Source organism: Alosa sapidissima, chromosome 9 (genome assembly GCF_018492685.1).
Source record: "Alosa sapidissima isolate fAloSap1 chromosome 9, fAloSap1.pri, whole genome shotgun sequence".
NCBI lineage: Eukaryota > Metazoa > Chordata > Actinopteri > Clupeiformes > Clupeidae > Alosa > Alosa sapidissima.
This window is the reverse complement of record NC_055965.1, coordinates 11,755,244-11,769,637: the sequence shown is the minus strand read 5'-3', so window position 1 is coordinate 11,769,637 and position 14,394 is coordinate 11,755,244. Positions and strand designations below refer to the sequence as shown.

The 14,394-nt window shown below is 44.7% G+C and overlaps 1 protein-coding gene across 1 annotated transcript in view; it reads left to right on the top strand.

The window, feature by feature from the left end:
• Positions 1 to 1,801: 1,801 nt before the first annotated feature.
• Positions 1,802 to 14,394, top strand: part of kcnq5b (potassium voltage-gated channel, KQT-like subfamily, member 5b) — a 147,238-nt gene continuing 134,645 nt past the window's right edge. The window contains 1 exon segment of the mRNA XM_042102680.1: positions 1,802 to 2,588. Coding sequence (XP_041958614.1) covers positions 2,230 to 2,588 — 359 coding nt within the window. The 5' untranslated portion in view covers positions 1,802 to 2,229.

The following is a 14,394-nucleotide window of genomic DNA, read 5'->3' as shown; positions in this document are numbered from 1 at the left end:
AAAGTCAAATTCAATCAATGTTCATTACAACAATCCCCACTAGAGGGCACAGTTTTGCAAGTACGGCTCTGGATACGACTGGTACATCTGACAAAAGGGTTGCGTCTCATGGTTGGGTACGAGAGTCTGAGGTACAGCTAACTGCACTTCCAACACATCAGAGCTTTGAATACGGAAATAACGTCACAAAATGATCTCAACATCTCACTTATAAAGGTGACATCCCGAACAGGCTATCGCCATAAGCCAACACAGGGTAATTTAGAAGACGACCTAGGCATTACAGAATCTCTCACAAATATCAAATGACTACGGCTTCACACAGGCCTAACTGTTGAAATATTCAACAGAAACAAATTTTCTATGGCAACCCAGCAAGCTGCGTAATGCGCCAGCTCTTTGTTGTATATAGATCAAAGGTGATCGATCTCCTATTGCTACCTGTCAGAACAGAGTCACCGATTCCATTAACAGGTTTTCTGGGTCATTTGTCTGATCAGAACCATGACCTGCATTCGGAATAACAGAATGGACGTGTGTGGTAACTGGCCGATGAATCTTTGCTGCTATTCTTAGTATTTGATGAGGCAGCACAGAATGAGCTGTAGGCCTAATTGGGCCCCAGCAATGTCAATTAGCCGTCTAATTAAGATATCCCGCTAATGGCCAAAGTGAACGCGTGCCAGGAAAACATTTTTGGATTAAAATGATACATATCGCTTGGTTTTGCAGGGTATTCACGAATGTGGCCTAAGTTCACAGTTTTAGGCCTACAATAAAAATAGAATTTCTATAGATAGACCATAGTTATATCTGCATCATCCTGGTACAGCATAGGCCTATTAGTGCGTGCGAGGGAGTGTAGTGTGGTAGTAAAAACAGCAGTATATTTTCCTCTCTTCTCTGAAGCATTACAGAGAAAACTCACTTATCGGAATCTAAGGCGTCTGGCTCATTTCCACGTCACGGATAAACAAATTAGTCCATCATTTGCCTATCAATTTGTTAAATAAAAACGAGGCAAATAATTGAAACCACAATGTCCAAAACGGTTAAATAAGGATGAATGACTCAGTGTGGTTGAGAAAGCAATTCATTAACGTTGTTGTAATATAGCATAGCTTAATGTACACTCTCAGATGCTCACAATAAACGGCATTGTTTGTGTGTTCACCAGTCACAAGTTAGTCAACTGACATTAGCCGAACCGAGGAGGTTGAGCAGTAGGAAAAACATAAGTATGCTGTTAAAAGGTTATTTGCATATAATTCAGTGGCAATGTCGAAGGGGAAAATGAACTCTGAATGACTGAACGTAAAATAATTTGACAGATATGATGCCAAAGATTATTCTGCCAAAATAGCCAAATTATTGAATGTGTGCGCGCATGAAGGGTGTATGTACCAATAGCCAAATATTTGAAAATAGCCTCCACTTGGTCGAGGCACAGCTGTAACCACCACACAAACAAATCAACACAACTTAAACAGATACATAAGTAAACGGAGTCTGTTTCTGATAAAAGGCTAACCCATGAACAGATTCATCATAAGATACACGCAGCATACGGAACTTCACAGTGCACGCATGGCAAAACCGCGTGTGTCCACTTTGTAGGATAATGTTATGTTCATGTTGTGGTGAATAATGTCATAAAAGCTGTGCATTCGCAGGGTGGGGAATGCCTGGGCATCTTCGAATGAAAAAAAAAAGAAAAAAAGAAATGAAATTGATAGTGACCATCTGAATGGAAATCTACAATCGCCCGCTCAACTCTTCAGCCCACTTCCTGTGAGCGCGCGTTTTGCAACCTGACTGAGCACGAGAGCTCTTGGTTCTGTCAAGACTAACCAGCGGTCTTCGTTCATCGTTTACAGCCTTATAGCCTCGAACTTAGTTAGGCAGTAAGTTGTTCGCTTATATTGTTTCTACATGGCATTTTATCCCTTTGCGTGGCAGTATATTCAACAAACTAAGAGAGGAAATAAAACATATATGCGAGAATAGTAGCGAGATACAGTGAAGCGCGCGTAGCTTGCTGTCGCGACCGTGTTTGGACTCACTGGAGTAAAATGTGTTATTAACCCATGTGTTCTTGCGCGAGGCAGAGGACCTGGAATCTTTATTTATTTGTATAGCTCATTTCGTTTTATTTCACATCGTTGCCGTTAGTGACACACGCATGACCCAAGCGCTCTCAGCTTTCCTCCAACCGGCGCCGGTGATGCCATGCCCCGCAACCACAGCGGAGATGAAGGTGGCCAGGGGCTCTGGATGAAAACCTCACCCAAGGGACACCCCACCGAGGGCTACACTTTGAAAGATGTGGAGTCTGGTAGAAGGATTATGAACCACAATTCGAGATCTGGGGACGGCTTGCTGTCAGCCTCGGCTGGCTCTGGAGCAGGTGCTAGCGGCGCGGAGAGCCACCGGGCAAAGCAAGGTGCCCGGCTCAGCCTACTCGGGAAGCCGTTGGTGTACAGCGCGCAGAGCGGCAGGAGGAATGTGCGCTATCGGCGGCTTCAGAATTACCTGTACAACGTCCTGGAGAGACCCCGCGGCTGGGCTTTCGTGTACCACGCCTTTGTGTAAGTACATGATTTCCCAGTCAAATTCATTGTGGCTACCTTCGCTATGCATGTCTGAGATCAGAGCTGGATCGTCCACTCCACCTGTTGCCGCGTATTGTTGTTGTCTCAGGTGATAGCCTACGTTGTATTGTTTGCACCTAACTTAAGTGAAGTGACTATACCTTTTTTTATCACGCCTCTTCAGTATTATTATAAGGGTAATTTGTATGTCTCACTGGAAGCCTATAAAACAAGGAGTTATTTTAAAAAAGACTTTCAAAGTCAGTGAGTTGGGGAGTCGATAACTGCACTTGGACATACCGTAGTACTCAACACTGAAGTGTCTCCTCACCTCATCTCTCTCTCTCTCTCTCTCTCTCTCTCTCTCTCTCTCTGTGTCTGTCTGTCTGTCTCTCCCTGTGTATGATTATACATTTCATATGATTATACAGTACTGTCTCTCCAGCTCGTTCATAATTAATTGAGTGTCATCTGAAGTCATGCGGAATAACATGAAGAGTGGTTCCTCCAAGAGAAATGAAGTTAAGAAAGATTTGTGATCAGATGTAACAGGTAAAAGACGACTGACTAAAATCCAAATGTGATCTGATGAAAAAATTAAAAGAAGGCCTACACGTAGAAAATAAAAATACAGTACACGTACAAGTAGCCTACCCGTTCTCCGGAAGGTAAGCTTACGGTCTGAACATGACAGACCAGTTACTTGTCATATCATGAAATATATATTGGATTTTTGACATTTTCCACAGACTCCAATGGCTTGGTTGGTGTTGAGCAAATGAGAGAGAGCAAGACTTTACCCCTTTATCTGCCCATCCATGTAAATGCAAAAAAGCCGGCCAAGTGTGGCAGGCACTTTTGAGACATTCTGAACAAATGTGCTTCTGTTGGCTTGGCAAGTGAAGAAGAGCTTAGCTTTCACACCCCTCAACATCAGGGCAGCCATAGGAGCAGATTGAAAAGGTTGAAGAGCAAAGTTTCATGCTCTGGCATACACACACTGACCAATCTGTCATTAGGGGTTGTATTCTGTTGTCCAGTTACCTCAAAAGGTGTCAGGTGTGAAACCAAGTGTCAGCCATGCACACAAACTAGCCTGCCTTCTTGATAGGTGTTTTGGTGTACCATTGTCAGATATTTCTAAGGATTAAGTTAATCTAAGGTGAGCACTTTGTTCTGATATGACAATCTGTTTGCAGTTCAGTGGCATGCATGTATGCATGCAGATGGATAGGTATTGTGTTGCTTACCATGCTGCTGTGCACAAACTTCACATCATTGTGTGTGTGTGTGTGTGTGTGTGTGTAAATGTGTGAAATAGTGGTAAGGTGGATTGTTGAGTCATTGAGTCATGTGCATGTGAGTCAACAGCCTCAGTAGTAGTAGTAGTAGTAGCCTCGGTATCACTGTGTGTGCAGCACATCACAATTTAAACACTACAGCGCATTGGTTTGTATGCAATGTAAATATTGGTTAATAAACTCACAAAACACAGTAAAGATTATAAATCCTGTCTAATGATACTGTGTGTGAGTCCTAATTGGTAGATTTCTGTGGTCACTCTACAGTAAAAGTATGTGCCTTTGCTATGGATGACCACTGGAATACCTTAGTTGGACAAAATGCAGTTTAGGCATCTGATCACCTCTCTCTCTTTCTCTCTCTCTCTCTCTCTGAAGACAAAAATAAAAATACACAAATCCTCTTTCTGTGCATGTGGAAGGAACTGCCTGTGCTGTGACAGCACAGAAGCACTGGCTTCTCAGAACACGAGGCCTCTGTTATGTGTGTGTATGTGTGTGTGTGTGTGTGTGTGTGTGTGTGTGTGTGTGTGTGTGTGTGTGTGTGCGTGCGTGTGTGTGTGTGTGTGTGTGTTTGCTTATTTCCTCTTTCCTCAGCTTCCTGTGTGGCTTTCAGTCAGTTGGGCGCGGAGGTCTGAAACAAGCTTCTGTGCGTGTGTAAGAGAGAGAGCCCCCCTGAGAGAATCAGCCCACCACCACCTCACCATTTATCTGTCTCAAACTCTCTCACTCTACTCTCAATTCACTTCATTCAATTCCACGTATTGTAAGGGGCGTCTAAACTCTCTCTCTCTCTCTCTCACACACACACACACACACACTCTCTCTCTCTCTCTCTCTCTCTCTCTCTCTCTCTCTCTCTCTCTCTCTCTCTCTCTCTGATTCTCCACCTCAGTTTTAAATTGAATTCCGTTCATCTTGCAGTATTGGAATGAGAAGCATGCACAACCATAGCCCAAGCTATGAGACTGTACACTGTCAAGGCACTTTAATGTAAAAATGTGATAAACAGAAAACTCTCTCTCCCTCTCTGTCTCCCTCCCTCTCTCCTTCTTTCCTGTACATAGATAGATCGTCCTGCAGTATTTGGTTTCTCTTTCTCTCTTACCAGCATGGCCGTGCATCTCTCACCCACGTGCTTACTGCAATGGGGGAACCCCCCCCCCCACACACACACACACACAGCAGAGACATTTGTGGAGTGTCATGAGTTATATTTGGGTCTGCTGATGCCTTTTTGAGTCAGTGTGTCCGGGAGGTGTTGCATTACAATGCAGACTTCCAGGACGGCAAGTCCCGCCGGGCGCTACTCAATCACGTCAGTTACTGGACAGCCTCTGTAAACAGCGATTGGGCTCGGTCCTGGGGATCAGATTGAGAGATTGAGCCGTTTCCTGGGTCGTGATAGCACCCTGTTTTGCTAACTCACAGAATGGAGGGCGTTCTACGCAGTCATGGCATAGATAAGATCAGGGAGCAGATGACAGTCACAGCCATTATCTTTTTTTGTTTGTTTGTTTGTTTATTTCTTTGTTTGTTTGACTACAAATCTCCTTTTCCTCCTTTTTTCCCACCATTTCCACACACACTCACACACACACACACACACACACACACACACACACAAACACACACACACACACACACACAAACGAACACACGCTATTCATGGGGTCAGTGGGCCATTTAGGATCGGTTACCACAACGACCCTCGTAACAGTCCTCCCGGCCTCCTCCATCGACCTCCCCTGTCATCGCCATGACTACCCCCCCACCCCCCGCCACTTGAGTCGGCCAACATCATCAAGTCAAAACACATTTGCGTCTCGGAGACGAGCCATAATGCCAGACTGGACTGACACAGATCGGAGCTGTCAGAATAAGACGTCCCATGACAGAAGCAGCTGCTCCGCTCCCAATTGTGTGTGTGTGTGTGTGTGTGTGTATTTGTTTGCATGTGTGTGTGTGTGTATTTGTTTGCATGTGTGTGTGTGTGTGTATTTGTTTGCATGTGTGTGTGTGTGTCTGCTATTTAGTATATATTATCTCACTTTCTCTCGCCCACCCACTCTTACCGTGAGTCAGGTACCATGCTTTGGACTGAATATGCAATACATTTCTAGTAGTTGCTTTGTCATAGAGTCTGGATTCCTATTAAGTCTGTGTGTCTGGGTGCGTACTAGTAGCTAGTATTTCAATACTATTTCACATCTCACCCAGTACATCTCTAGTAGCAGTGTTGTCATTAAGCTGCCTTTGAGGAAGTGCCCTTTTTGTATTAAGTCTCTATGTACGCATGTGCCGAAACATGCTGCAATCCCTGCTCTACAGAGGAGAGTGAGGAGTCTCAAAGCAGAAGCTAGTGGCTATCTACTCGCGGATGCAGTTTTCACCCTATTAAGCCTGTGTGTGTGTGTGTGTGTGTGTGTGTGTGTGTGTGTGCGTGCGTGCGTGCCACACTGGGTTAGACCGGTCTCATTTTGTGGTATTTTCAGAATGTGCGCACCGCTATCACAACTGGTGTGGTCAGCTCCATTCGCTGCAGCGGGTGTGAAAGCAGAACGCAAAGTAGAAAGGCTAATGGCTTGACACTTTTTTCTGTTTATTGAACTTTAGCCATACATTTAAAATCTTTCTGAAAGTATCATGTTTTTTTTGGTGGACTGCAGGACCAAGTTTGTAGCCACAGGAAAGTACTTTGTGCTCCTTCAGATCCTTGACTGATAAGATGCCCAATCTGAGTGGCCTTTACAGAGTTACCAAACCCACGCAGACCCACAGTCATTAGTGTCCTCTGACCCTTTCTAAAAGGAAGCATCTTCAAACGTGGGTGGACTGGACTTGGTCATTTTACGCTGACTGCGTTTACTTGTAGGGCACAGTAACTTTCATATAATATTCATACACACACACACACACATACTGTACACACATTCATGAACACACACACACACACACACACACTGTTATAGCCTGGCTCAAAAGGCCATAACCAAACAAAGGAGGACAAACCAGAAAAGGACCAACTTTTAACGTATTTATTAAATAACTTAAATGATACGTTATGTTCATCAGTAATGAGTGTCAGTATGTTCGCAAGGGTGCATGTAGCAAAAGTATGTTGAGATGTAAGTGCGTGAATGCGTGGATGCTAAAACAAAGAATAAGACGGCAGCTCTCCAAAACGCCAAAGGCCCAAACGCAGCCCAGCCCCCCTCCAGGGGTGCACCGTGTACCCTTTATACACCTGCTGGTTAGTAGCGTAATGGGAATGCCTTAGCCACGCCCACGCCAGCAATTACCTGCAAGGGAGACAGAGAGAGAAGAGAGCGCGCAAGCAGGAAGAACGGCCTGCGGCCTGCAACCCCCCACCTTAAAAAATTCGGCCCCCAGTTGAACCCAATTAACATGAAATGAATGCAATAATAATAATAATAATAATAATAATAGTAATAATAATAAACCAACAAAAAGTATTCTAAACCCAACAACAACCCATGTAAATGTACCTCCCAAAAATACCCATTTCCCATTTTTACCGGAATTCATCTCTCGCACCAGCTCACCAGTTCTAACACTCCAGCAATCGGGATCCTACGGAAGCAAATCAAGGATTTGGAAGAACAGCAAGTAGAAGGAGAGGAGAATGCGGGAAAAGAGAATAAAGAACAATTGTTACAGTTACATTTACATTAGTTCTACTCTATCGGAGCACGTGACAATGTATCAGCCAGTACATTATCAGCCCCGCGAATGTGTTTAATTTGAAGGTTGTAGGGCTGTAAGAAAATAATCCAGCGCATCAAGCTGACTTGGACTATGTAAGGAATGAAGAAACGTCAAAGGATTGTGGTCGGAATAAACGACGACTGGTGCTCCACCACCCACATACACATGAAAATGTTGGAGGCACCAAATTATAAAGCCAGCGTTTCCTTCTCAATAACCGAATAATCCACCCCATCACCGTGTGTCTGCAACAACACTGCTCCGGCTCCGAGATCACTTGCGTCGACTTGAACTATAAACGGCTGATCAAGCTGAGGAGCTGCGAGTACTGGAGCAGTGGTTAACAACATTTTAACATTGTGGAAAGCCTGTTCACATTTCTCCGACCAACAAAATTTAGCTGAAGCCTTGAGCAAATCAGTTAATGGCGCGACAACGGTTGAGAAATTTGGGCAAAAACTTCTATAATTGCCAACCATCCCTAGAAAGCGCATTAGCTCTTCTTTCGTCGTCGGAGGTGAGAAACGTTCAATGGCCATTATTTTTGCGCTGAGAACACCAACTTTCCCGTGACCAACCTCTTTTCCCAGATAAGTGACTGTAGCTCTGGCAAATTCGCACTTCGCCAGATTTACAGTCAAATGCGCCTCTGCCAAGCGCTGGAAAAGCGCATGCACCCGCACCAAATGCTGAGCCCAGGTATCACTGTACGTGATGACGTCATCCAGATACACTGCAACACCTTCAAGACCGAACACTATTTTATTCATAAGCCTTTGAAAAGTGGCAGGAGCGTTGCGAAGGCCAAAACTCATTACAGAGTAAGAATATAAACCTGTTGGAGTGATAAAAGATGTTAATTCTTGTGCGCGAGGTGTTAATGGAACTTGCCAATAACCTCGAAGCAGATCAAATTTGCTCACAAACTTGGCAGCGCCAACCTGGTCGATGCAGTCTTCCATACGAGGAAGCGGGAAAGCATCAGGCTTCGTGATTTTGTTTAATTTACGGTAATCCGTGCAAAATCGAGATGTCCCATCTGGTTTACCTACAAGAATGCACGGTGAAGCCCAACTAGAGAAAGAAGGCCTAGATAAATCATTCTCCAATAGATATTGAACTTCGGCTTACAATTTTTGCTTTTTTTCTAATGACACACGGTAAAAACGTTGCCGAATAGGCAAAGCATCACCCACGTCCACATCATGTGCTATTAAGTGTGTGCGAGAAGGAGTATCACCATGGGAAAATCATCAATAATTTGTGGCAACTCCATACGTTGCAATGAAGACAAATGCCCCAACAACGGTTCCAGATTTTCCAACGTCTCAGAGTTTTTCAATCTTGGTTGCATGCCTGTCGTATCGGGAAATTCCTCTCTCCCCGCTGCCACCGAGGAAGACGAAACACCCGCAGACATTTCGACAGAGCTTACAGTGGAAACACCCGCCGCTACCACCGAGGGAACCTTCAAATCACGCTGAAAATAAGGCTTCAATAAATGAACATGACATATTTGCGAGGGCTTTCTACGAGCAGGGGTGGAAATTAAGTAATTTTGTTCAGACATTTTTCGTATAACAGAGTAAGGCCCAACAAACTTCGCACAAAAAGGAGAACCAGGTGAGGGCAACAAGGCCAGGACTTGATCCCCAGGCCTAAATTCACGGACCTCAGAACCCCGATCGAAAAGACACTTCATTTTAACCTGCGTCTTGAAGTTTTTCCCGAGCGCACTCGCCTGCCAAAAAACAGCCGCCTGCGAAAACCGTGCACATAATCTGCTAAAGACATTGGTGGCTCTTCCTGAGTCAAACCATCTTTAAGAACTGCCAATGGGCCACGTACATTATGCCCGAAAACAAGCTGATTAGGGCTAAAACCCAGGCTCTCCTGCATGACTTCTCTGGCGGCCAGCATGAGCCAAGGCAGCCCGTCCTCCCAATAACGTTTTAATTCAACACAATATGCGCGCAGAAGAGATTTGAGGGTCTGATGAAATCTCTCCAGAGCTCCCTGGCTCTGTGGGTGATACGCGCTAGACAAATTCTGTTTAATTCCCAAACACTTAAAAATATCTGTAAACATTTTTGAAGTAAAATTACTCCCACGATCGCTCTGAATGATTTTAGGAATACCAAAAATTGAGATGAACTGTGACAGGGCTTTAACAACAGCCTTTGTTGTAATACGACACAATGGATATGCGGCTAGATATCTTGTAACCTGACACATCACCGTCAAAAGATATTCATGCCCTGCTTTTGAAGTTGGTAAAGGACCAACACAGTCTATAATCAGATGCTGAAAAAGGCTGAGCTGCGACTGGAATCGGGTACAGGGGCGTCGGCTTTAAAACTTGATTCGGTTTCCCGGTCATCTGGCACGTATGGCAAGTCTTGATGTAGTGAGCTATGTCTTTTTTCAGTTTGGGCCAGTAGAAATGCTGCAAATCTCGATCGTAAGTTTTTCTAACACCGAGATGGCCAGACACATCGCCATGGGCCGTTTTTAGCACTACCTCCCGAAACTGAGCTGGGACAACTACTTGAACCAAAGGCTCACTCACGCCTAGCTCACCCTGCAAAGACCATTTACGCAGCAACACCTTATCCTGCACAACGTATCCATTTGTCGCACAAGCTATGTCGTTAGACGTTAAAGCAGCGTTAAATAGCCCTTTTAACTCTGGATCGCACTGTTGGGCTGCTATCCACTCATCTTGAGAAACAGAGGAGGGGAGAACAGACCAACCAGGCACGGACATTTTAGAGCGATTTTTAACATCCAAGGAAGAATCAGACTTCACCTTAGACATGGCACGAGTGACCGCGCATGACTCAAACACATCGGGGAATTTTTTTAGACAGTTCAACATCAAGTGATGGAGAAGAACACACAACAGGTGGCGGTGGCACACCTCTCCAGACAAAAGATCCACCTAGACTGTTGCCTAGTATCATATCCACTCCATGCACTGGCAAAGATGGACGAATACCAACAATGACCTCCCCATTCACTAAATCGGACTGAAGGAACATTCTATGTAATGGGACAGATAGAGTTTGCAACCCAATTCCACGCACTAACACATTCCTCCCCGCACTGGTAGCCTGAGAGAATGGCAACATATCCTGAAGAATAAAAGATTCCGAAGACCCAGTATCCCTCAGAATTTGAATCGATCTTCTCCCATTACCACCCACCAGGGAAACAAACCCCTCAGTAATGAACGGAGAATAATCATGTTTTATCCCCATTTCAAAAATTTCGCCAGTCAGATTGACATTTTTGGACACAACATTATCACTGCTGTGAGGAAAATCAGACACTGTGTCGACTAGCAGAGCACTTGAGCTATGAGAAGTATCAGGCCCAGCTTTCCGAGACTTTTGTCTTAGAACCGGACACTCTCCCTTCCAATGCCCCTCTTCAAAACAGTAATGACAGACAGATATTTTATCTGCACTACCCTTACTACTACGAGGACTGACAAACCCTCTTGGAGCAGATGGCGACTCAAATTTTCTCGGACGCTGTGCATTTGAATTATCTCCACGACTTAAATCATTTCGCATACGCGTATCACCCGAATGATAATATCTATGAGTTAAACTGAATTCATCGGCCAATGCTGCCGCCTCAGCAACAGTTTTTGCTTTGTTTTCACTAAAATACATAGAAACACGATCAGGCATGGTATTTTTAAGCTGTTCCATAATCATGGTTTCCCGTAATTCCTCAATAGATTTAATATTCAGTGATGAACACCATCGGTCAAAATGGGTCGTCAGCTCCATGGCAAACTCCACGTAACATTGCTTATCCCTTTTCCGCCAAGCTCTGAAACGCCTGCGATAAAACTCCGGAACAAGTTCAAACGCTTTCAAAACAGCAGCCTTAACTCTACCATAATCTTTTCGATCAACTGGCAATGCTGTATAGACCCCCTGCGCTCTACCCGTGAGGACACTTTGTAACATGACCAGACGGTCAGATACAGGCCACCCATATTCATCTGCTACAGTCTCAAATAAAGAAAAAAAATGTCGGGGTCGCGTTCATTAAATCTAGGCAAAAGTTTGAGGTTTCGAGCTACATCAAATGAACGCGCTGGCGCACTCCTAAAGCCCACATTTTCAGGTGTCAATTTCCCCTCCCCGACCAATTTCAAACGTTCAACCTCCAATTGAAACTGTTGCGCAAGCCTTTCTGCCTCCATCTGTTGTTCATGTTTAATTCTTTCCATCTCAATTTCTTTTTGCTTAATCAACTCGGACATCCTAAGTTTTTCTAGTTCAACCTGTGGACTGCTGGCCTGTTTCGCCATTTCCCTGTCATGTTCTTGCTGCATAGCAATTATTTCTTTTCTTTGCTTAAATGTAAGGCCTTCATATGACAAGCTAGGCTTTCCCGATAGTAACAGAGTATGAGGCAAAATTCTTTTTTCCACCAACTGCTGTTTCAAAGACCCAGGTAATTCATCCGCAACCGTTTGTCCAAACCACTAATTTCATACCGCGCTACAACCTCCCACAATTGTTTCTTCGAAAACGCACATAACAACTCCGCTAACGGAGTCGCTACAAAATCATCAACAGATGACATGGTCCTGATAATGCAATAAATCACAAATCCAAAACAAAACATTAACTAATTCAAATTACAAACCAGAGGCCGATATAAGAAACACAGGCTGCGCAATTATGACTAGAGGCAGCATCCCCGCGCAAGATACAGGTCAACAACTTAGTATAACAACCCGTCTAAACTATACAAAAACCCATACTAAATGAACTAACCCCCTAACGTCTTCATGTCACCCTAAGGACTGAGCTCTTCAATACACCAAGATACCGACAGCTAAAGATCAAACAAACTGCTTAACCTCATGCAGAGGCGGTGCCTCAGCCCAGGAGTAATCACAAAAACAACAAAACCTCCCTCGGCGGATCTCCAACCTAACCGGGGAGACAAATTAACAAAAGTTTTCAACCTGTAACCTAACGCAGGCAGACTTACCCACAGGCCGCAAAATTCAACTGCACTGGGCTGCCACAGACAAAAATATTCCAAGAGCTGCAAAAATAATCAAACAGAACTTATTTCAAATTGGCCGCAAAACCCCCGCGATACTCCTTTGTCCTCGAAAAAACATCAAGTTGCCGAATTTTTCGAAAATACAGCGTTGTAACCCGACGTCGGTTTCTACAAAAACTCAGCATCTAAACGCGTTGGTTTGACGAGCCCCCATGTTATAGCCTGGCTCAAAAGGCCATAACCAAACAAAGGAGGACAAACCAGAAAATGACCAACTTTTAACGTATTTATTAAATAACTTAAATGATACGTTATGTTCATCAGTAATGAGTGTCAGTATGTTCGCAAGGGTGCATGTAGCAAAAGTATGTTGAGATGTAAGTGCGTGGATGCTAAAACAAAGAATAAGACGGCAGCTCTCCAAAACGCCAAAGGCCCAAACGCAGTCCAGCCCCCCTCCAGGGGTGCACCGTGTACCCTTTATACACCTGCTGGTTAGTAGCGTAATGGAAATGCCTTAGCCACGCCCACGACAGCAATTACCTGCAAGGGAGACAGAGAGAGAAGAGAGCGCGCAAGCAGGAAGAACGGCCTGCAGCCGTCACTCACACACACACACACACACACATACACATACACACACATACACACACACACACATACACATGGAAACTGTGATCACGCTCTCCCCTCTACCTCCGGGTAACGGTTTCAAGTCAAGGGCAGTTAAGTCTGGGCTAGCGTTGTCATGAATGTAAGTCTTGTAAAGCAGTCTTTTTAATAAACTGGTCAAACTCTACTCCTTCGATCAGCGTATTTTAAGCTCTCTAGGGGGTGTCCCACCTGTCATGGTGAAAAAGACCTTGGGTTCAAGGTTCATTTCACTTTAAGTCTGGGCTAGTGTTGTCATGAATGGTAAAACTCCTCAGTGTCATGGGGACAGTCCGTGTGCATTAGAACCTGAGAAAATGTCATGACTCCCAGCCATGGGGTTAGCCCCCTTTGATAAACTACGCAATAGGTCGAGTGAGACGCGATGAGTAAATGCAAGCTGGTATGTAGCCACTTCAAAGAAGAAGACACTTGTCACACTTCACACTTATTTTCATTTTTGACTTGACTGTTGTCAGAGTGAGAAACTAAAGATGACTTATTCCCTACACTACACCCCACATCTTGCTGGGTTGAGGGGTTTTCCTGACACTTTTCTCCCCTTCACTGTTTTACTGCATGATCCTAAATAAGGGCACCATTTTCACAGGTTCCTCAGGCCCTCTGCTCCTCTGTGCACGGCTTGTTCTGATCCAAACTCCCCCATCCCATCCAAAAACAACCCTCACTAAAAACCCTCATCTAGTCTCTTACCTCACCATCACTACGCGGATGGATGTAGCTACTGTAGCGAAGACTACCAAAGGCCAGTGCTTTTCTCAAGCTCGCCTACACACACACACACACACACATGCATGCATGCACAAACACATACCAACACATACACGCACACACACAACCACACACTCACACTCAGGCTGAACTCAGTGACCCCTACAGGCAACTAACACTGAACCCACCTCACTGGTCAGGTACAAGTATTTATAACGTGGAACAAAATGGCTGCCCCTGTGCATTTCAACAGCGCCTTTGTATGGGACTCTGGGGAGCTTCCAGCTGCTCTCGCCTCTGGTTGTGTGTGTGCGTGTGTGCATGCGTATGTGTGTGTGCGTGTGTGTGCA